This window comes from Rhincodon typus, chromosome 24 (assembly GCF_021869965.1).
Source record: "Rhincodon typus isolate 14 chromosome 24, sRhiTyp1.1, whole genome shotgun sequence".
Classification (NCBI taxonomy): domain Eukaryota; kingdom Metazoa; phylum Chordata; class Chondrichthyes; order Orectolobiformes; family Rhincodontidae; genus Rhincodon; species Rhincodon typus.
In genome coordinates, this window is record NC_063355.1 from 27,216,789 (window position 1) to 27,241,191 (window position 24,403).

The following is a 24,403-nucleotide window of genomic DNA, read 5'->3' on the forward strand; positions in this document are numbered from 1 at the left end:
TCTTTAAAAATGTTTACTGAAGTAGCGTCAACTACTTCACTGGGCAAGGAGTTCCATAGATTAACAACCCTCTGAGTGAAGAAGTTCCTTCTCAATTCAATCCTAAATCTGCTCCCTCTAATCTTGAGGCTATGCCCTCTTGTCCGAGCTTCACCTGCCAGTGGAAACATCCTCTCTACTTCTATCTTATCTATTCCCTTCATAATTTTATATGTTTCTATAAGATCCCCCCTCAATCTTCTGAATTCTAATGAATATAATCCCAATCTACTCAGTCTCTCCTCATAAGACAACCCCCTCAACTCCGGAATCAACCTAGTGAACCTCCTTTGCACCCCCTCCAGTGCCAGTACATCCTTTCTCAAGTAAGGAGACCAAAACTGCACACAGTACTCCAGGTGCGGCCTCACCAGCACCTTGTACAGCTGCAACATAACCTCTCTGCTTTTAATCTCAATCCCTTTAGCAATGAAAGACAAAATTCCATTTGCATTCCTAATTACTTGTTGTACCTGCAGACCTACCTTCTGTGATTCATGCACAAGGACACCCAGGTCCCTCTGCATAGCAGCATGCTGCAACTTTTTACCATTCAAGTAATAATCCTTTTTACTATTACTCCTATCAAAATGTATGACTTCACATTTACTTACATTGCATTCCATCTGCCAGACCTTTGCCCACTCACTCAATGTATCTATGTTCCTCTGCAAAGTCTTTCACAGTCCTCTGCACACTTTGCTCTGCCACTCATCTTAGTGTCATCTGCAAACTTTGACACCCTACACGTGGTCCGCAACTCCAAATCATCTATATAAATTGTAAATAATTGCGGTCCCAACACCGATCCCTGAGGCACACCACTAGTCACTGACTGCCAGCTAGAATAGCACTCATTTATTCCCACTCTTTGCTTCCTGTTAGTCAACCAATCCTCTATCCATGCTAATACTTCACCCTTAACGCCATGCATCCTTATCTTATGCAGTAGCCTCTTGTGCGGCACCTTGTCGAAGGCCTTTTGGAAATCTAGGTACACCACATCCACTGGGTCCCCATTGTCCATCTTGCTCGTAATGTCTTCATAGAATTCCAAAAGATTTGTCAAGCATGACCTGCCCTTCATGAACCCATGCTGCGTCTGCCCAACGGGACAATTTCTATCAAGATGCCTTGCTATTTCTTCCTTGATAATAGACTCAAGCATCTTCCCCACTACAGAGGTTAAGCTAACCGGTCTATAATTCCCCATCTTTTGTCTACTTCCCTTTTTAAACAGTGGTGTCACATTTGCTATTTTCCAATCTGCTGGGACTGCCCCAGAGTCCAGCGAATTTTGGAAAATTACCGCCAGTGCACCTGCTATTTCTCCCGCCATGTCTTTTAGTACCCTGGGATGCATTCCATCAGGGCCAGGAGACTTATCAATCCTTAGCTCCATTAGCTTGCCCAACACTACCTCTTCCGTAATTATGATTGTTTCCAGGTCCTCACCTACCTTTGTCTCTTTGTCAATTACTGGCATGTTATTAGTGTCCTCCACTGTGAAGACCGATACAAAATACCTGTTCAATGCCTAGGCCATTTCATCATATCCCATAACTAAATTCCCCTTCTCATCCTCTAAAGGGCCAATGTTTACTTTAGCCACTCTTTTTCGTTTTATATATTTATAGAAACTTTTCCTATCTGTCTTTATATTCTGTGCTAGTTTTTTCTCATGTTCTATCTTACTTTTCTTTATAGCTCTTTTTGTGGCTTTCTGTTGACCTTTAAAGTTTTCCCAATCTTCTCGTTTCATGCTGTTTTTGGCCACTTTGTATGCCTTCTCTTTCAATTTGATAGCCTCCCTTATTTCTTTAGACACCCATGGCAGATTACCCCTTTTCTTACAGTTCTTCCTTTTCACTGGAATATACTTTTGCTGAGCACTTTGAAAAATTGCTTTGAAAGTCCTCCACTGCTCGTCAACTGTCCCACCATAAAATCTTTGTTTCCAGTCTACTTTAGCCAAGTCCTCCCTCATTCTATTGTAGTTCCCCTTGTTCAAGCACAGGACCCTGGTATTGGATTTTATCTTCACACTCTCCATCTGTATTCTAAATTCAACCATACTGTGATCACTCCTTCCAAGAGGATCCCTAACTATGAAGTCATTAATTATTCCTGTCTCATTACACAGGTCCAGATCTAGGATAGTTTGCTCCCTCGTCGGTTCCATTACATACTGTTCAAGAAAACTATCACGGATACACTCAATGAACTTCTCCTCAAGGCTACCCTGACCGAGCTGGTTTGACCAATCTACATGTAGATTAAAATCCCCCATGATAATTGCCGTACCATTTTTACAGGCATTAGTTATTTCTTTGTTTATTGCCCGCCCCAATGTGATGTTATTATTTGGTGGCCTATTGACTACGCCTATCAGTGACTTTTTCCTCTTAGAATTTCTAATTTCCACCCAAATGGATTCAACCTCATTCTCCATAGAACCTATATCATCTCTCAGCACCGCCCTGATGTCGTCCTTGAATATCAGAGCTACACCACCTCCCTTACCTTCCTGTCTGTCCTTCCGAATAGTCTGGTACCCTTGGATATTTAACTCCCAGTCGTGACCATCCTGTAACCATGTCTCCGTAATGGCTACCAAATCATATTCATTCGCGATGACTTGTGCCATTAACTCATCAACCTTGTTACAAATGCTACGAGCATTCAGGTAAAGTGCCTTTATGCTAGCTTTCTTACCCTCATGATTTCCAACATTTCTAATAATATTTCCTGAGTTATCCTTCATTTTTCCTTCTTTCATAGTCTGCCTTGAACTTAAACCCTCCTGCACACGTGCTAACCTGCTGCTTACCTTTTTATTTACCATCATACTCCCTGTCGTTTTCCCTTTCCCTTCCCCCCAACTCACTAGTTTAAAGTCCTAGTGACCACCCTATTTATCCTTTTTGCTAGAACACTGGTTCCAGATCGGTTCAGGTGGAGACCGTCCCGTTGGTACAGATCCCTTCGGTTCCAAAACTGATGCCAATGCTCCATGAAATGGAACCCCTCTTTCCCACACCACTCCCTTAGCCACGTGTTTACTTCCCTAATTTTCTTATCCCTAAGCCAATTTGCACGTGGCTCGGGCAGTAATCCAGAGATTATGACCCTCAAGGACCTGTTCCTTAATTTCGTTCCTAGTTCTTGATAATCCCCAAACAGGTCCTCCATCCTAGCCTTGCCTATGTTGTTAGTCCCAACGTGGACCACAACAACTGGATCCTTCCCCTCCCGCTCCAATATCCTTTCAAGCCAGTCAGAGATGTCCTGCACCCTGGCACCGGGCAGGCAACACACCAAGCGGGACTCCCGATCCAGCTTGCAAAGGATACTATCTATCCTCCTAACTATAGAATCCCCTATAACTACCACTTGTCTTTTTGCTTCCCCCTCTTGAATGGCCTTCTGCACCATGGTGCCGTGGTGAGCTGGCTCATCCTCCCCGCAGCCCTTTTCCTCATCCACACAGGGAGCAAGTATCTCGTACCTGTTGGATAAGGTCAAAAGCTGAGGCTCCTCCACTCCTGAACTCAGGATCCCCCTACCTGCCTCACTTGCAGTCACACCCTGTTGTCCGTGATCACTAACTGAATTTGAATTACTTAATCTACCAGGTGTGACTGCCTCCTGAAACAAAGCATCCAGGTAACTCTCCCCCTCCCGGATGTGCCACAGTGTTTGAAGCTCAGATTCCAGATCTTCAACTCTGAGCCGGAGTTCTTCCAGCAACCAACACTTGCTGCAGATGGACTGAATGGTTTCTTTCTGTGCTACTTTTCTTCTAAAATGCATCTACAAGCTCTCTCAATCATGCAGAAGCTACATCTATTGACTTTTACGGTCTGCAGACCATAAAGGGTCCTACTGAATTGGGAACTCAATTGGGATACTAGAATTGATATCAGCATTCTGAACTAGACAGGCAATTGAAAACAAAATGTCAGCTAAAGTTCAGCTTCTCAGTGTTACACAACGTCACTCTATTGAGAAAGCGTCAGATGAGTACAAGATAAAGCACATGTATGAAGTGCCTTGCAGTTGCACAGATTCCCAATGCTCATCATTTTCAAAATGTCCACTTGGCTTTTTTTAAATCCATACAGCCTTTAATGCCTGTCCCTCATACTAATTAATTCAACTGAATAGCTTGCTAAGCCATTTCAGAGGGCAGTTGAAAGTCAACCAAATTGCTGTGGGTGTGGAGTCACATGTAAGCCAGACCAGGTGAACATGGCAGATTTCATGCCCTGAAGGACATTAGCGAGGCAAATGGGTTTTTCTGACAATCAACAATGGTTTCATGGTCATCAGTAGATTCTTAATTCCAGATTTTTTTCATTGAATTCAAATTCATCTGCTGTGGCAGGATTCAAACTCAGGTTCCGAGAACATTAGCTGAGTTTCTGGATTAATAGTCTAGTAATAATACCATTAGGCCATCACCTCCTGTATGTTTATATAGTGACTGTCTCTGCTCCAGGAACTCTACTACTTTCTGGGGTGGGAGAAGAACGAATGAGAAGAAGCACGAACTGCCTTGAATTCTGTTTTAAAGAACAAACTTTGATTCACATGTAGATTTTCAATTTTAAACTTAGACTAGCTTCCCAACCATTCAGAAATGCAGAGGGCAGTGGAATTTGTTTTACTGAGTCAGAGTCAAAATGTTGATTTACCACTATCAGAGGTCCAAATCTGTATTCAAACAATCACATTTAGCATTAATTGTGACAATGTCCAAATCCACATTAAATTGTATTCTAATGTGTCTTGAAACGATGCCACAGTTCAGCGCCTAAAAGCAGCAAGTCAGCTTTTGAAGTTAAAGTCTGAGTTGCAGCTCCAAAGATACTCTGAGAATTTCAGCCTAAAATACTGCTGCACTCTGTTCATTGATTCTCAGTTCCACTCATCACTGATTCTGCTGCTCTGTTCAAGGACCAAAATCTGTGCCATACATAGCAATACCTAATTTAGTAAATAGGGAATTTCTTTTGAAGTGCACAATCCACATGCAGGAATAAAGCAACATCATCAGGTAGGAACTGTAGCCAGAATAGCCAGTAAGGAGCACATCAAACAAGGTGAAGTACTCTCGGCACACACTTAGGCCACCCTTTATGCCTCATGGGCTCTTTCCTGGGCTTGGTGCAGGTGGCCTTCCTCAGGTCTAAATTAAACACCACTGATAGATTTGTAAGCACTGTCTGCCTTCCACAGCCAAATATGTGCCCCACGGACCTTGGAGAAATATCACATGAAGCCCACCAGTGTACCTGAGGTCTTCACAAAGTAGGCACCAAAGGGCACATTCAACACAAAAAAGAATCAATCTGATTAAGTTAACTTCATTTTGAAGATGATTCAAGGGTTAATGTTTCTCCTTTTCAAAACAATTGAGTAAAATTATTATTTAAGTTCATTACACTTGAACGGCCCTTTAGCCCGTGTCACCTTAATCATCAATTAAGAAACGTAGAGGAGCCTTGCAAACCACAGGAGAAGCAAGAAGTATTTGTGTGATTGTCCCTTCACTTCTCAGTCTTAGTGGTGATGGCTAGTGGAGTGGCACTGTGAGGTGAAAAGAGTAACTTTTCAGATTTTGTTGAACAGGAGAGATGTCTGTGAATAAACTTAATCTTTTGTATTTTTTCTTTTATAAATGTATAAGTTGTGAAGCCAAAGCATTACCATAATTCAGAATACCCCCTTTTTAATGCAGAAATTCAAAATTTCTTCTCCTCAGCCTCCCATCAAGATACAGAGCCCCTCAGTGTCAAGGAACAGTATGTATGAAGCACTTAACAATTCCAAAATGCCTGATATGCTGACTTTGACTCAAGAAATTTGGAGATACAAAGCAACTCTTTGTTCCATTGCTTTATATGTGCTCAGGGAGATATAAAGTGGTTAAAGCACATCGCAATAATATATTTAACTACTGTAACATCCGTTATGATTACTACTGTAAAGTAAAAGCTATTTTGGGAGTAGTCTTTTTAAGAACAGCTCTAGTTTCCTGCTTGATAAAGTAAGACCAAGTCACAAATCAATGAGGCCGCAATCAGCAGTTTTTAATCACAGCGGGATACCCCACCTGATGGTTTAGCTGAACATTCAAATAAAGTTGTTGTTTGTGACCCTGCCATGTCAGCGTGTCATGGCTTCAATTTGTTCTCCTAATGCAATTCATATAATTCAGTATAAGGTGTGTGGATTTAATTACCTACTCTTGGTGCTGCCAAATTGGTGGTGAATTTAGCACCATCTTTGTTTTACCAATATATTCAATTTTAAAAGCTTTTGAATTGTTTTTTTTCATTTATCTATCAACTTCTCATTATTTTTTCAGAGAAAATTAACTCAAGCTGCCTGAAAAGGAGTGGTACCAAATTAGAACGAAAAGCAAGAGTTTCAATTATATGGCCCATTATCCATCTATTAGAAAGACAGCAGTATTTCAGATATAATTATAACATTGCTTTAAAGTGTAGTGGCCTGTGATATATAGGCAAACACAGAAGCCATTTCTTGTGACAGAAACCATGAATTGGAACAAGATAGATTTCTGTACATCTTAACCTTTTAGAAGATGAAACATTTACATTATTCGGTTATTTTTGAACTGCAACCTGTACATTTTTTACTGAGTTTTATTTCCTGTTTGAGTAGCACATTTCTATCCTTGCATTGTACTGTGCTTTTATGTTTTACAATGTGTGTGGCTTTGGGGTCAGTAGTATTGTATTGTTGTGAAGCATAAAGAATAGAAGCTATAAACAAAATGTACAAAATAAATAGATAACTGCAGTAATATCACCTTATTCCTAATTAAAATTGCATAGCAAATACAGATCAAACGACATTGTATACAAGTTACACTGCCTGGAAAACAATCACACTACAAAAAGGTACTATAAAAGCAGTGCATGTGTGTACTGTTCTTTAACTATGCAAAGGTTCCACCAAAGATCTTCAGAGTACATCCATCCCAAGACTGATGACCCTTCTTTACTGAGGTAGATGAGCCCAAAAGACAATAGGAATGCTACAGTTGGTATCTGCTCAAAGTCATTGCGTAATTCAAAAGTAGAACAAGATTGAGGTTAAATCATCTCAAAGTTACATCTTGCACAACTATAGCTTAAATTTGTGAAGCCAAGAGCCACAGAACTACCCTGTAATAAGAAACCAATACTCCAGAATTATTGCAGGCAAGATTAGTGTGGGGATGAAACTGTGCCAAATGGCTCCCAATTATCCAATCTCTAAAGAATCACCACATGTTTTCCAAGGGAGTATTGTGAGAAAAATCCACAATTATAGACATGCCTGCAGCCTGCTGAAAGACAGTAGCAGAGCTCTGATAGCAGGTTGTCCATCTGCCATCTCAGTCAAGAATAATACAGGAATAATGGAATTTAGACACAATTGAATTTCCTCTATAAATTTTATAAAGTACAGTGTGTTGCAAACTAAAGTACTGGTCCAAACAGACTGTATTAATATATGGTAATTCTAATAAAAATAAAACTATGAAATGGGGAACAGAAATTTGAACATAAAATCTACAACATTTCTACTGTATATTGTACATTGACAGAAAGTCCTAATAGCTAACTTAAAGTGTTCTGCTCACCTCTCCATGTTACAAACAGGAAGATGATATTTTGCTGGAGAGAAGATAAATGGAATCCAGGAGTTAAGTTGCAGGAACTTACAGACAGCCATTCTTTCAACAGAATCTATCAATGAGTTTGATAACTCCAGGCAAAACAAAAATCTATAGTTATCTGAATAAAAAAACGTCAAGGATATTCAAAGCAGTTGGACAAAGTGTAGGTGTGGCAGATTTCAACCATTCAAATTCACGTTTTGTTTTTGCATGAATGTATTTCGCATCTCATGAGACTGATTGCAATCAATGGATTAAAAAATACTCATTGAGTGTACAGACAGAACAAAAAAAAATTCTTTACGAATGCCCAAAATTAAAGAAAAATGCTTTTTAGAGAAGAAAATATTTATATGACAGGTAATTTAGTAACATGTTTTATCCCAGGAGTTAATCACATTTCACAGAATTGTTACAACACAGGAGAGCATCATTCAGTCCTTTGTCTGCACTGGCTCTCTGAAATGAGCAATGCACCCAGTGCCACTTTCTCCACCTTCTTCCCATAAACTTACACATTCTTCCTTTTTAGTACATAATCTAATTCCCTCTTGATTGCTTTGATCGAACCTACCTCCACCACACTCTTAAGCAGCACATTCCAGGTCATAACCATTGACTGTGCAAATAAGTTACCCCCCTCATCTATTTATACGTGTGACTTCTTGTTCTTTATCCTTTTATTGATGGGGAAAGTTTTTCCTTATCTACACTATCCAGACCCTACTGCCCCTACACATTGCCTCAAAATCCATACCTGCTGCAATACACCGCAATTACAAGCATTTTTTAAATACAATTGCCAATGTGTTGCACTGGCAGTTTATGTATTTGTGGAAGGATCAAAATATTCCCTTTTGTTGGATAAAATGTAAAATAATTGTTTTTCTGAGTAATACAAGAATTAAATATCCATATCGAACCTCAGACTGACTTACTGAAATATAGCAGTAATATCTAACAGAAAGATTATGATGAACTTATATAAGAAACAGGTTTAACCTCAGCTCAAGTATTGTGTACAGTTCTGGGCACTACATCATAGGAAGGATGTGAACACATTGGAGACTGTGGAGAAGAGATTTACAAGAATGGTTCCAGAGTTGAGAAACTTTGGTTATAAGGAAAGACTGGAGAAGTTGGTACTGTTTTCTTTTTGAACAGAAGAAGGCTGAGGAACTTTGAAAGAAGTTTTCAAAATCATAAGCAGTCTGGACAGAGTGGATAGGGAGAAACTGCTCCCGCTTTAAATGAATTGAGAACCAGAGGGCATAGATTTAAAATGTTTTGCAAAAAGAAGCAGATGCAAGGAGAGAAAAACCTTTTTCACACAGTAAGTAGTTAGGTTATGGAATGCATTGCATGGATGTATGGTGGAAGCAGGTTCAGCTGAAGCTTTCAAGAGAGCAATGGAAAATTGTTTCTATTTAAGTAACGCTTAAGGCTACAAAGAACATACAGGAGACTGGCAATAGGTTAAAATGCTTTGAGAGCCACAGCCGACACAATGGGTTTAACGATCTCCTTTAGCACCGTAACAATTCTGTGATTCTGTTCAGATGGGTTTTGACATACCATGTTTGAGCAGGTGGGACTTAAATGGGGTCTTCTGGCTCAGAGTTAGGGACACTATCACTGTGCCACAAGACCCTTTTTTTTCTTCTTTTCTATCCACAATTGTGTGCAACTGAGCAACTTTCCCACCAAAATCACCAGGACTTTTTTGCTTTTTTTTGAATTAGCAACCACCACCAGCGAAACACCTGTGAATATTTACAAGCAAAGCCGATTATGAGCAATACAAGCCATCAAAGGTGAAGTGGGGGAGAGAGAGTGGGGAGGGACTAATTCAAAATGGAGTTGGAGGAGGAAATAAAACTCTGTATCCCTCGTGGTGCCCACATCTCTCCAAAGGCATTGACAGCATTGGTGCCACCACGTGCTCCTTCTCCATGGACACCCGGGCATTAACATAGCCATGGAACAGGGGCAGACAGTCTACAGAGATCCTTTAAATTACTGAATAACAACCGCTTGAAACAATTTGAAAATTGCTGATTGTGAATCTAATTTACAACATAGTGGATCATACCACTGCAGAGTTAATCAGAGTTTTAACCTATTCTGATTGCAACTACCTGAAAGGATACAGGTCAGCCCAACAATAATTCCACAGATATGGAGAAGGACAGATGAACCTGGGATAATAAGGTAGGCAACAGGGAGAAATATCCAAGGTACTGCTGCTACTGTAATAGTTCTTTTCATTCCCAAACTACAGCAACTTCGTGTCACCACAGCAAATTGAACAGTTGTAAAACCACACGCTGGTGCTTCATCAAGACGTAGTAGTTTGCCCAAAAGCAGATAAAGCAGTGCAGAAAAAATAGCAAAAAGGATGGAGAGGTAGAAGTATCGAATGGTGCCCAGCTGTTGCTCCAGGTGGCTGCTCAAGACAACTAACAATGCAACATTGATGAGCAAGGCAAAAATATTGCCATGGGAAAAACAGTAGCTCAGTAAACGGTACACTGTTGGAATAAAACAAAAAGTAGTTAATTTACGGTTACTGATGGTGCAGCACAGTTCCAAGATATACATACCATCAATAATTGTAGAACAACTCACCCGCAACTTATCTGCAGTTGCGTACAGAAAACTGTGATTGTCTAGCAAATGCCATACAATAGTTAATAATGTTTGAGAGCCATCGTATTATAACTACTCTCTCTTAAGGAAACTATGATTAATAATGTGCATTGTTTTAATTTTAGCTTCTCCAATGGCAGTGCTGTAGGACACAAAGAGGGGTTCAGTATTTCATAAAATCCTTACAGTGTGGAACCAGGCTATTTGGCCCATCGAGCCCACGACAACCCTCCAAAGAGAGCCCACCCAGACCCACACCCTACTCTATCCCTGTAACCTTGCATTTACCATGGCTAATCCACTTAGCCTGCATATCCCTGGACACTATGGGCAATTTAACATGGCCAACCCACCTAACCTACATATCATTGGACTATGGGAGAAAACCAGAGCATCCGGAGGAAACCCACACAGACACAGGGAGAACGTGCAAACTCCACATACATGCCAGAGGGTGGAATCAAACGCAGGTCCCTGGTGCTGTGAGGCAGTAGTGCTAACCACTGTGTCACTGTGCCACCCAAATTTTGTCTATCCTTAACTTGCAAAGTGCGAGTGGGGGGACACTCAATGGACTTCACATTCCCGGGCTCGAAAAGTATGAAATCAGCTTGAAATGCCATCACTATTTGGTGGCTTCCAGACTCTTCCTCTGGAAAAACATGCACATGTGTAGGTAAAGGCAGGATCAGGAGCAACTATGGTGACTCCAAAATAAAAAGTACACTAACATCATTAGGCGTAAACAAGAACAACACTTATAAGAAAATTTAGATAGTTTGCATCATCCACAGTACACAACACCATCACTGAAACATCTTGTAAAAAAGATAAAGAATCGTTTCAATTATAATTCCATTCTGTTATATTTAGCAATACAAATTTTCTTGCACTCACCACCCCCCACATCTATAGTTTTCCTCTCCAAAAGGCACTGACTGCTTGCTAGGAATGGCCTACTACCAAGTAGTACAAAAGCCAAGCCCCACCAAGCATCCATGCTTCTAATAAGCATTGTCAAATAGTCATCGGGATTAGGAGCACTAGGCAATTTTTGCCTCGCTAACCCAGAAATGGGCTGGAATTTCAAAGCAGAGTTCAGATGAATTCTGCATCCTAACCTCAGCTGCATCACTCCCAGAAAACTATTTTTCAATGCAAAGGCCTAATTGGCCGGGAAGGTAACACAGCATCTTTGAGAGTCAAGAGCTTAGCTGTCTGATGTTGGGGGCTGCTGGTGTCTTGTTAATTAGAGTAAGCTGTTCAGAACTCAGCAATTCAAATGCAGCAGTAAGAAGCAGGGCACATATATATTTCTTTGGCTTTGATATTTATTCAAATGTGTGGGGCCACCAAGTTAAAATGTTTGGAACAAGAGTTGGCCCTTCAGCCTATGGGTTTGCTTTGCAATAGAAACGGGATCATCTGTACTTCAACTCCATTCACCTGCTAATGGTCTGTATTGTTTGCCTAACAATAATTTCATTTTGTGCAGCACCCACATTTCCCCAATATTGTCAGAATCTCTTTCTTGAGAGAAAATACAAGCACTAGTTAAGGTCTGAGCTTGTTAAAAGTCAAAATTGAAGGCTGCCAGGTATGGTAGAAAAATAGGCGGTTCACCAAGTTTGCCTTGAGCTTCAGTGAAATGTTAGAGAATGCCAAAAATACAGAGGTCAGTGGGAGTTGGACAGAATTGATTTGGCTTTAAGTACTGCTTGTTAAACAAATGTTTGCAGATTAAAAATAGCACAGGTGCATTTTGCTGAAACCCTTTCCCTCTTTGATGTTGGCTAGGGTTGCAATCTTCTGTTGGATGTATTCCTGGAGGTTACATCACATGACTTGGCATCTCTGAATGCTCCATTCAGCTAAAAGCCTTCCTTCCAACTTCCAAGAAGCTTATAAATAACAAACAAAATGCCCATGGCTTTTCTCCCAGCTTGTTTGCAGCAGTGTCCAGGAGTTTAATCTTCAGTTCGAAGTGACTCTAGGGCAAACTGATTGATTCACAGAATGATTACAATGCAAAAGGCATCTGGCCCATTGCATCTATGCCAGCTCTCTGCAAGAACAGCTCAACTATTCCTAATCTCTGTCCTATCCTGCGACCCTGCAAGATTTTTTTCTCTTCAGGTAATTGTCCAATTTCCTTTGAAAGCCACAAACACCTTCACCTCCACTTTCTCTGGTTGGTGCATTCTAGATCCTAACCACTCACCGTGTAAGAAAGGTTTTTCCTGGTCACTTTTGGTTCACTGGCCTGAAGGATTGTGTCAACTTTATTCCTGTGTGTAACTACACTGTGTGCCAGCCATTCCCTTACAAGCTCAACTGCGTAATGGAGGGTTCCAAGCATTTAAAAACGTACTTCCAACAGGTTTACACATCCTTAGAGTTTTAATGTCTTCTAATTCCACACATTGTGTTTGCTGCAGCCTTCTCTAGACTGAGAAAAGAAAACACATTGAGTGAGAGCTGAACACCTCATTCATTCAGATGATCTTCAACTTCTGATCATTTGCTGTTTTAATTTTCCATTACATTTTCTCACTGACCAGTTTGTCCTCTTGTCGTTATATTGTGCTAATGAAGACCGACACATCATCTTTCTCCTGGGACTTGAAAGCCATATGGCCTTAGCACTGAGTTGGCCAACTTTAGGCATTAACTGTTGCTCAAATTTCCTTGATCAGCAAATATTAATGAAGGATGGCTGCAGTGGAGCCACTGGGAATGGAGGAAGTATGGGTTTATTTTTGCACTGGAGATCCCTTAGTGATACATAGTTGGTGGGATGGTCTACATCTTCCTGTGGCGTACTCACCTTTCTCTACCATATTCTTAGGCCATAGGAACATTAATCTTGTCAAAATGTTAATGCTTCCCATCCACCAATGCTATTCTATCGTTGGCATTTAAACATACTTTACCCAATATTTCATGCTTTTTGCCTTGCATTAAAAAAAGTATTTTTGTTCTTGCAGATTTACACAGGTCTACACAGCTTAAGAGACTACCGAAACTACTGAAGAAGGGTCACTGATCCCAAAACGTTAACTCTGATTTTTCTCCACAGATGCTGCCAGACCTGCTGAGTTTTGCAAGCAATTTCTGTTTTTGTTTCTGATTTCCAACATCTACAGTTCTTTGGTTATTTTCAGCTTTAGAGATTTACTTGTACCTCTTCTGAATTCATGCACTATGTTTGCCATAGGCTTCTCTACATTCAGGAGATGAAATACAGATTATCACTTGGTAGTACAAAATTGAATATTTGTGAAAAGAGAGACTTGTTGGCAAACCTGTTTCTTACACTCAAGGCCATGTTCCTGGATACTTTAACAATGTAAATTTGCTTGTAAGAAATGGGGATTATTAATCACTACACTAATTAACATTAAAATGATTGCTTACAACCACTCCCAAGCAAATTCTTTTCATCATGTAATGGTCCACTCACATGATCAATTTTGATTTTATTTAGGAAGACCATATTAATAAAATTCCTACAGTGTGGAAACAGGCCATTCAGCCCAACAAGTCTACACCAACTCTGTGAAGAGCACCACACCCAGACTCACCCCTGTATCCTATCCCTGGGACCCTTGCATTTCCCATGGCTAATCCACCTAACTTACACATCCCTGGACATTATGGGCAATTTAGAATGGCCAATCAATCTAACCTGCACATCTTTGGACTGTGGGAGGAAACGGGAGCATCCAGAGGAAATGCAAGCAGACACGGGGAGAATGTGCATGTTTAATGTAAATGAATAATCATTAGCTCAGCTGATGAGCTTGATGTTATATGGTCTCTATAATGTGTTTTGTCAGCAAACTTATAATTGTTACTTTTACGAGCAGTTCAGTACCTGCCATCACTAAATGAAAACCGAAAGAACTGTGGATGCTGTAAATCAGAAACAAAAACTGAAGTTGCTGGAAAAGTTCAGCAGGCTTGGCAGCATCTGTGAAGAGAAATCAGAGTTAACGTTTCATGTCTGGTGACCCATTGTCAGAACACTCAGTTCTGTGGAAGGGCACTGGACCCGAAACATTAACTCTGATTTCTCTTCATAGATGCTGCCAGACCTGCTGAGCTTTACCTGCCACCACTGCACAGTTTGGGTTTCATTTCCAAAATCAGTAGCATTATCACAGGGAGTTGATTGATCAAACATCTCCCCACAAGAAGGGAATAAAAATCTGATGCAATCATATCAACACAATTCCTGACCACTGATCAAGAGTAGCATTGCTCAGGGATAGGAACACAAAGTCCACCTCTTCTCCTGGGTGAAGGAATTGTCTCTCGGGGGTCTTGCAAGGTGAGAAAATTAGGTTTTTTTAAAAATGGGTAACATAGGCCTAAGAATAATTAGGCAACAAAATGAGCACTAAATGTCAGGAATAAGAAGTTTTTAATCTGAATTTTATCTGGTAGGGAAGAAAATTTCATATGTTAGTTTAATTTTGAACGATTGCATTGGATAGAGAGCTGACCACCAATGTTCTAGACTGCATTGCTGAGTGATCAAGGTAAAACCTGCCAGCAGGGAATGTAGTTATGGAGTCATAGAGATGTACAGGATGGAGACAGACCCTTCGGTCCAACTTGTCCACGCCAACCAAATGTCCTAAATTAATACAGATCCATTTGGCAGCATTTGGCCCATATCCCTCTAAACCCTTCCTATTCATATACCCATCCAGATGCCTTTTAAGTGTTGTATTGTGCCTGCCTCCACCACTCTTCTAGCAGCTCATTCCATACATGCACTACTCTCTGCGTTAAAAGGTTGCCCCTTAGGTCCCTTTTATATCTTTCCCCTCTCTTTGCTAAAACTATCCTATCTACCTGTGACTACACCTTCAAGGAATCACGAACATGCACTCCAGGGTCTCTTTGTTCAGCAACACTCCTTACCATTAAGTTTATAAGTCCTGCCCTGATTTGCCTTTACAAAATGCAGCACCTCACATTAATCTAAATTAAACTCCATCTGCCACACCTCAGCTCATTGGCCCATCCGATCAAGATCCTGTTGTACTCTGAGGTAACCTTCTTTGCTGTCCACTACACCTCCAATTTTGGTGTCATCTGCAAACTTACTAACCATACCTCTTATGTTCACATCCAAATCATTTATAGAAATGACAAAAAGCAATGGACCCAGCACCAATCCTTATGGCACACTGCTGGTCACAGGCCTCCATTCTGAAAAGCAGCCCTCCACCACCACCCACTGTCTTCGACCTTCAAGCCAGTGCTGAATCCAAATGGCTAGTTCTCCCTGTATTCAATGTGATCTAACCTTGAAAACCGGTCTACCATGAGGAACCTTGTGTTTTATAAACATCTATAAGGTTATCCCTCAGCCTCCAGTGCTCCAGCCTATTCAGCCTCTCCTTATAGCTCAAACGCTCCAAACCTGACCACACCCTTGTAAATCTTTTATGAACCCTTTCAAATTTAACAACATCTTTTCTATAGCAGGGAGGCCGGAGTTGAACGCAGTATTCCAATAACATTGCATTTGGTTAGCCCAAAGCTTTCCTTGCCATACTCCTATCTTTCAGTACAGGTCAAGCAGAATCTGTGGAGAGAAACTATCTATGAGTCAAGATCTAGGCAGCAAAGATTGGATGATCTGGAACACACAGGTACTGCAAGATGGGTTTAAAAAAAAAACAAAGAACTGCAGATACTGGAAATCTGAAATAAAAACGGAAATTGCTAGATAAACTCAGCAGATCTGGCAGCATCTATACAGAGAAAGCAGTGACCCTTCTTCAGAACTGAACCCAATCTGTTTCTCCAGCAATTTCTGTTTTCGTTTGTTTCAGATCTCTGGCCGATTTGTTTCATCTGTATCAAACGCTGTTTGATAATGCTACTATGTAGCTTCTTGTGACATACTTGCCACATTTAAAGTATTTGCTTTACTTTAGTAAAACCTACTTTTGACTGAGCTTTTGACCATCTGCCCCTATATTACTAGTCTTACATGGCTCATTGCCATATTTTGTTTGATGGCACTCCTGTGAAGTGCGTTGAGATGTTTTACGGTGTGAAAGGAACTATGTAAATACAAGATGCGGTTGCAAAATTGGGATGGAATCTACTTTCCAGGATGTACTCAGCCATGGTGAATATTTGCTTTGGAAAATACTAAAATGGACAATTGGATATATGCAGTACACACTGACTTTTTGTATTTTTTTTAATGAATTGATTCTTCAATCATAAATGACAGATTGGTTTTAAAATCTAACTTGGATAAACGGTTTGGGAGCTGTTTTATAATTTATATTTGTTCATTCAGAAATACGTTTATGGGATGTCTTATTTGGTTTAAGTGCATCTTAGCTGGCTTTGAATAAAATAATATCATTTCTCCCATTTCTCTAAAGGGGAATGATATTATTGCTGGACTGTAAATCCAGAGAGGCAGATAATATTCGGATCCTGGGTTTGAATCCCGCCACGATAGATGGTGGAATTTGAATTCAATAAAAGTCTGGAATTAAGAGTCTAATGATGACCATGAATCCATTAACAATGGTTGGGAAAAACTCATCTGGTCCATTAATGCCCCTTAGGGAAGGAAACTGTTGTTCTTACCAGGTCTGCCCTACATGACTCCAGACCCACAGCAATATGGTTGACTCTCAACTGCCCTCTGAGCAATTAGGGATGGGCAATAAATGCTGGCTAAGCCAGCGACGCCTCATCCCGTGAATGAATAAAAATCATTAAGCTTCATTAATCATTTCATATCTGTAGACAGAAAAGTGGAGGTCCAAATATTTATCCCTTGGATATTGTACGACCACGCTCCCAGTTTAAATTTGAATTATTCTCTATGAAAGTATTTTTTTTAATAAAGCTGAGTTGTATTCATAACTTTATTTCTAAGATTTGCTTTATTGTTCTTAAAAACCAGCACCTTTTCACCTTGATACAATGGTAAAAAGCTTTTTTTTTAAATTTCCGTTTTTACATGCAGAGTATTAGTTCATAATTTTTGGCCAGCCCTTTAATACAGATTGCACAAAGTTGAATGGGTGATCACTCATCTTCAATTTTAGGAACCAGAGGGACTGGAATGTATTGGGAACACAAGAAACAAATATCTTGATTGAATTTATTCAGTTTCCTTTGGTTTTATTTAGTTTGGCTTTGATTGACACCCAAGTGAATATTGGCCTTCAGAGAACCTTTCATTAAGCTTGTATTTCTACTACACATGTTTCTTATCTGAGTCGTTAACAATCCACCTTGGTTAATTTACTCTAAATTCAAAACTCATCATCTTTTTCAACATCTTAAAATCCGTTTTGAAAGTACCGTACCATGATTTTTCCTGGTAAAAGCAGGACAAGATTTATATAAAGCAAAATATGACAGGTGCTGCTAATATGAAATAGAAGCAAAAAATGCTGAGAATCCAATGCTAAGCTATATCCAAAGAGACAGAAACACTGCAGGTTAATGATCTTTTAGAAGTGACAAAAGATCTGGATTTACTGCTGGTTATTGATAAATTTTTCATAAGTAACAAAAAAATTTTTTAAATTTTAACAAAAAAATGGGTGGCACGGTGGCTCAGTGCTGCCTCACAGCACAGGGACTCAGGTTCGACTCCAGGCTTGGGCGAATGTCTATGTGGAGTTTGCACACTCTCCCCGTGTCTGCATGAGTTTCTGCCAAGTGCTCTGGTTTCCTCCCACAGTCCAAAGATGTGCAGGTTAGGTGGTTTGGTCATGCTAAATTGTTTGTAGTGCCAGGGATGTGTTGGCTAGGTGGATTAGCCATGGTAAATGTGGGGTTATATGAATAGGGTAGGAGGCTGGGTCTGGGTGGGATACTCTTCGGAGGGTCGCGTGGACTCGATGGGCTGAATAGCTAGTTTCTGCACTGTAGGAATTCCATGAAAAAACAAATTATGATTAACAATAAATGAGAACTGGTTAATTCCCATGATTCTCCGCAGAGATTTCTTACTTTCACCAACCCTTTAAAGGCCAGATTAGTTGAATAGCTTACTGGATAAATACAAACCAGAAAGTCCCAAATTCACAATATATTTGTTAGCAGGACAGTGGCAATTTATCTAAGTATTCCTAAACTATTCGAGTTACGAGTATGTGCTGTTTTACTATCTGTATCCTGCCTGACCCTCTTCTACACATTCTAAAATTTTGTTTTCTTCCTACTGTCATCTATAAATTCTTCCCATCTCAGCTCCATATTGTCCATGTTTAACGTGTCTTGTGCCAAACCCCGAGTTTCCAGTAAATCGTCCTCCTGTCTACACCATAAGCAGTAGTTTCAAGTGTCCCGGCCCTACCCTCTGAAACTTCCTCTGCCTCTGGTTTCATACTACCACCTTCAGATGTTCAGTTTCGTAAAACCTACCCATCCAACAATTACTTCGGTTACTTCTAATTCTTTCAATTTATAACTGTTCACTTCCTGACATTTTGATTATATACGGACAACTTGTCACCTAACCATCCAGCGAATCATGGCCAAGTACAATTTTGTCTAGAATCAAAATCTATCCTGATTTGCTTTCCAATAATATTCCTGGATTTTTTTGAAAAATATATTTGCAACTGTTACTTGGAAACTGGTTTAATAGTGTGTTTCAATATTTCACAGCATGTCCTCGATAATGATCAGCTAACAAAAGTACAGTATGAAAGTTAATTCAAAGGATATTAATTGAACCACAGCACAACAGAGTTTGAAGCAGGCCTAAGCATATCCTGAAAAACTGGTATATGCTATCACACAGTCACATCTGGTTTGACTGTGATACTTTCTCAATAACTGTCCAAAATGTAATGTTCAGTTCAAACAGAAATACTCAATAGTGTAAAGGTACCAAACACAATGTACATTTCTGTAACTTATCCAAGGCCATCAAACTGAAATATGGGCTTCCTTTCTCTCTCCACAGATTGTCCCTGATATGAGTGCTTCTAGCAGGTTTTTTTTGTTTGTATCCAGTATAGTTTAACATTATCAGGCATGGTTATGATCCTGATAAAAAGCAATAACTTTTCAGAAACGTATGGAAGGACTGCACTACAAGATTTCAAGTTATTCGGACTTGTACTGTGATAAACAAATTAAAAGCAACCTAATATAAACACTATTCAGTAGGCAATGTATACTCTAAACTAATGAAAAGATCCCTTTTTTAACTTTTAAAACATGTAAAAATCCCCCTCATGATTATACATTTCCTTTCTTCCTGAAAAGTTCTGGGCTCCTGAAGATTTGCATTTTCCCTTACTCATTCTCACTCACCCAATCCCCTACACTTCTACTGTTGCATGGCCTCTGTGCTACCTAATCCTTCACTCAGAACAATTCACCATGTTTCCCCCAGCTGCACTGGTACTAACAGCTGTGCCACCTACATTCTTCTCACTCAATCCCTCCTTTGCCTTATTCCAGGAGAAAATGGTTCATAATTGGCCAAAAGAGCCAGGATGTCCAGTGGGCTGCCTGGTATTCACCTCCTATGAAAAGAGGATCTCTGCCCTTGCCAGTGAAGATCAAAACCAGTCCTGTGGAGATACCCAAACTTCCATGCCCTGGTAGCCAAGTAAGAAGCATTTACTTTACTCTAAGCTCTCTACTGCTGTGCGATTCTAACATTAATCCCCACTGTGAATGTGTTCTTAACATTCTAGAACTTCTAACTTTAGTTTGTGATGCATTCTCTCTTTTTGCCTCGAACAGGCACAAGTGGCATTTGCACAGCCTTTGCAGCTGAGGATAGGGCAGCATGGATGCCTCAGAGAATGCATCAGCAAGGCTGTTTCTTGCACGCTCTAGCACCCCTCAGTTTGATCAATTGCTAGATTAGAATTGGGAGCACCTGCTGGTGAACACATCACTGCCACGTCTCCACAGCTAATCGGGGAAGAAATACGACAGGTGGCTGGCAACCATTCTGCCGAGGATCAAGCACTTGCTCAGCCCCAGGATGGACAAGACTCCCTGGTGTTAGCAATTTGAGACTTCGAATGCACAGGTGCAGCAGGCAGGTTTGTCAAGGACTCTGGGCAACCTGACACAATAGACATACGAATGCAGCAATGCCCATTGGGACCTGTTGGCTCAGGCATGCACGCATCTGGCTGCCTTCATAGACAGGTTGATAGCTATCATCGAGAATCAGATCAAGCAGTCTCATACATTTCTGTACATGAGCGCTGTATATGAAACTTCAAATAACATTTCAAATAAACATACCAGATTTGGTAGTGGACTGCCCCCCTCTTCCCACAGAAGCCAGGGCACTGCAGTCCATGACAACTCCATCCCAGTTACCCTACTATGCTTTATTATGTCAACCATCACAATTGTAATTTCTTCTATATTCCCCAATTTACCTCTTGAAGCAGCAGCCCCTGGTAACACCCTCCTTGACGTTTAGTGGGCAGATTCCCAGGACCATGGCCCAGCCTTAAATGGACAGCCCTGAACAGTGAATGACCAGACACCTAACTGATCTCTGTTCAGCTATTCAATTGTGCTTTCACCACTCCCTAGGCTGGTTGCATTGGAACCATGGCCTGAACTGTAGAGGTATGTATCCCCTGACTGACCACTCAGGTGGTCAACTGACCACGTCCAACCTCATGGACGTATAGCAGAGGTGGGCCTTGACTTACTGTGCTGAGACCTCCTCAAGGACCTTGATTTGACTGAGGACTACTCCTCTTTGGGTTTAAGACTGAGCAATTTCCTTGAAGCACACGTACTGTTTGATACGTTTGCAGCTGGCACATGGTACAATTGAGAGTTTGACGTAGCACGGTGACAGCCAACAACATGTCATTCACCTAGACTGCTCACTGCTTGTGTCAAAAAGCAAGGAAAGACAGAATGTCATGAGCATTTAGACCCTGAAGGGGCAAATGACAAAAAGGCAAGGCAACGGTGCTGCGAGCTTCGAATTGGGTGTGAAAATGAGTGAGCACTAAGAAATTGAGGAAGTATCTCTGTGACGTACTCGTTAAATCCATGAGGTGGGTGCCCATACTTGAACACAAAGTGTCATTGAAGATGCGTTACAATGAGAGGTGCTGGTGTGCTCTAAAGTATAGCACTGAAGTGCAGAATTATATTCTAAGTGCATTGGAGATGTGCCACGATGACGTGGTGAGGCTGGTACATTTTGGATGCCAAGGTCTGTGCTCGTGGGGCATGTGCAATCACTGTTCATGAAGTATGTCTTGAGATATTGGTGACTGGTGTCCAAGATGGAGGTCTAGAGGAACAAGCAGCAAGATTAAATCACTAGGTCATATTTTCATGTTGGGAATTCTCATCGACTAGTTTCTACTTGGCAGGCGGGAAAATTGAAAACTAAATATTAATGAGATGAAATTAAGTAATAATAAGATGTTAATGCAAGGAAATGGGCCTCTTGCTGCTCATTAGTGAGACTTTGTCGCGCCATTAAACACCTATCCGTTAAAAATGGAGCAAAAGATTCTACAGTAAACCAGGAGGAAGTTCTCCTAAGACAACAAGGTGCAGGGCTGGATGAACACAGCAGGCCAAGCAGCATCACAGGAGCAGAAAGGCCGACGCTTCGGGCCTAGACCCTTCATCAGAAAAAGGAAGTTCTCCTAATTCATCTTTCAACCAACACCACAAACAAGGAACTGCTAATTAACTTAACTTTGCAACTATGTTCTGCATAATTTTGCTGCTGTATTTATCTACACTGACAGTGAAAGAATTTGCACTTATTGCAGACATTCACATCCTCAGAATGTCTGAAAGTACCTCATAGCTCATTCATTATTTGTGAAGTATAGTCTGTTTGATCATAGGAACTTACAACACAGAAGGAAGCCATTTGGCCTGTCCTTGAAAGAGCAGTCATTTTTAAACCCCGATGTTTTTTTTTTAATCCCATAACCCTTATTCATCCTCCAGTACGGTTATATTTATATTTATTTATGAATCAGCTTCCATCACCTACGGAGGTAGAGCATTCCAGATACTGAAAACTGAAAGAAAAATCCACACCTTCGCTCTTCTTACCCCAATAACTTTAAATCTATTACCTCTAATTGTTGAGTCATGAGAGTTTTGTCTCTATCAAAATATCTGATCATCCAGAAAACCTCGTTTAAATCACGTTGACAGTCTGTGTTCCAAGCAGAATAGTTGTATATTTTCAAACCTCTTCTGTTAAATGATGTCTGTAAAGTGTAGTGTCCAGATCTTGCAAAAATCTAATTACTGACTTGTAAAAATTCTAACATAATGTCTTTACTTTTTACAAGCTATTCCTTTAATTATTAATCCAAGTAACTCACGTGTAGTTTTTAAACCACCTTGTCACTTTAACAGCTACCTTTAAGGATTTCTGTACATTGACACTAAGATCTTGGTGTTTGTCTACAGTTCTGAAAATCATGTCATTAATATTATATTGTTCTTTTCATTCATGTTTTTCCTAAGTGTATTGTTATGATCCTAAATGATGTTAATACTGGACAAGTCAGACTCCAGAATAAAAATCTGGCTGAATGGATCCTTTTAAAAAACAGCTTTGCATTAACTTGGTGGTTGGTTAGCTCAGTTAACTGAATGGCAGGTTCGCAATACAGAGTAAAGCCAGCAGTACAGGTTCAATTCCTGTATCATCTGAAGTCACCATGAGGCTTCCCAACCTCACCTCCTGCCTGAGGTATGGTGACCTTCAGGTTAAGCTCACCATGAGACATTTCTCTCTAAGGATAGAGAGCAGCCCTCTGTGACTATGGCAACTTTACCTTAATTAGCTGGAACATAGTTGCAAAGATTCTATAACAACAGAAATTTATTATAAACAAGAAATTCTAAATACAGAACACAATGTCAAAGGTTTTAAAACACTTATCAAAAGAAAGTCTCATACCATTTCCCTTACAGGCTCAAATCTGAAAAAATTACATCTCTATATCAAATCTTTTGGTTCAACTTAAGTGATTCTCCCTTGATCTTACCTGTGAACTGTAAAGTCATTTTACATGCACACTCATGAAACTGAGAGCTTAAATTTTCTCAGGTTGTAATAACCTGCAGATTTCTAACCAAACTCCTGGTCTGGAAGTTGAACAAACTAAACTTTTATGCTGAGGTAACAGTGTTTTCCCTGAACTGTCCTGTACTATTCTGAAAGATAAACTCTATCTGCCTCTGACCCTAGTTAGGTTTCTGTCATGAAAGCTTTCAACCTCTGGGTTTCCTACGGTAAAATTAATCCACAATCACCCTGAACCAAAACAAAGCTAATAACCTTCAGTGTTTACCCATGCATCATAAACCACTAAAATAAAATAATTTTCCATTAACATTCCAGAGGGCCCTGTTTTCTGAAACAGACTGGATTAGGTCAGTATTCCAAAACGACTGCTTCACCAAGTTATCACTCATTTTTTTAAAAAACCCTTCCCAAAGAAACCCATTTATCTGCCACTATTTTAAACGTTAAACTCTATGTATCTGCACCTCTTATCACAACATCACTTTATACTTTTCTGCATTGAACTCCCTCTGCTAAAAATCCACTTATTTCACCATTTTGTCCGTCATGCTAATGTTTTCAACAATCCTTATGATTGACTTGTATTATCTGCAAACCTCATAATGCTGCTCCCTGCACTTGACAGTAAATGGATCCAATTGAGTAACAGGTTCAAAAGATGTTTAGGATACACCAATACAAGCCACCTCAGTCTTAAAAAAATACATCCACCACCCCTTTGCTTCTTGTCACTGATCCAATTCACTTCTATGCTTTCTGCTTAATTCCGTGGGTTTTGGGCTTCTATCTTTATCAAATGCCTTCCAAAATCCATATATACATCTGCTGCACAGCTATGATCATGCTGTGGCCACAGACGCTGGTTTGGTATTGGGTAATTGCAGCAAGTAACTTGCCCGTCTTTCCAAGTCTCTTCACCATCCAACAGACACGGGTCAGGA

General features: G+C 40.2%; 1 protein-coding gene across 4 annotated transcripts in view; it reads right to left on the bottom strand.

The window, feature by feature from the left end:
* The window catches only part of rhbdd3 (rhomboid domain containing 3), a 66,362-nt gene that overhangs the window by 35,268 nt on the left and 6,691 nt on the right, over positions 1 to 24,403 (bottom strand). For all 4 annotated transcript variants that reach the window (XR_007264672.1, XM_048611527.1, XM_048611525.1 and 1 more), the window contains 2 exons: positions 9,886 to 10,266; positions 7,700 to 7,853 (listed from right to left, as the gene is read on the bottom strand). Coding sequence is in view for 3 of the 4 variants with exons in the window: in XM_048611527.1 (XP_048467484.1) it covers positions 7,700 to 7,853; positions 9,886 to 10,266 (535 nt within the window). In the remaining variant the exon portion in view is untranslated. The remainder of the gene's footprint in view (positions 1 to 7,699; positions 7,854 to 9,885; positions 10,267 to 24,403) is intronic.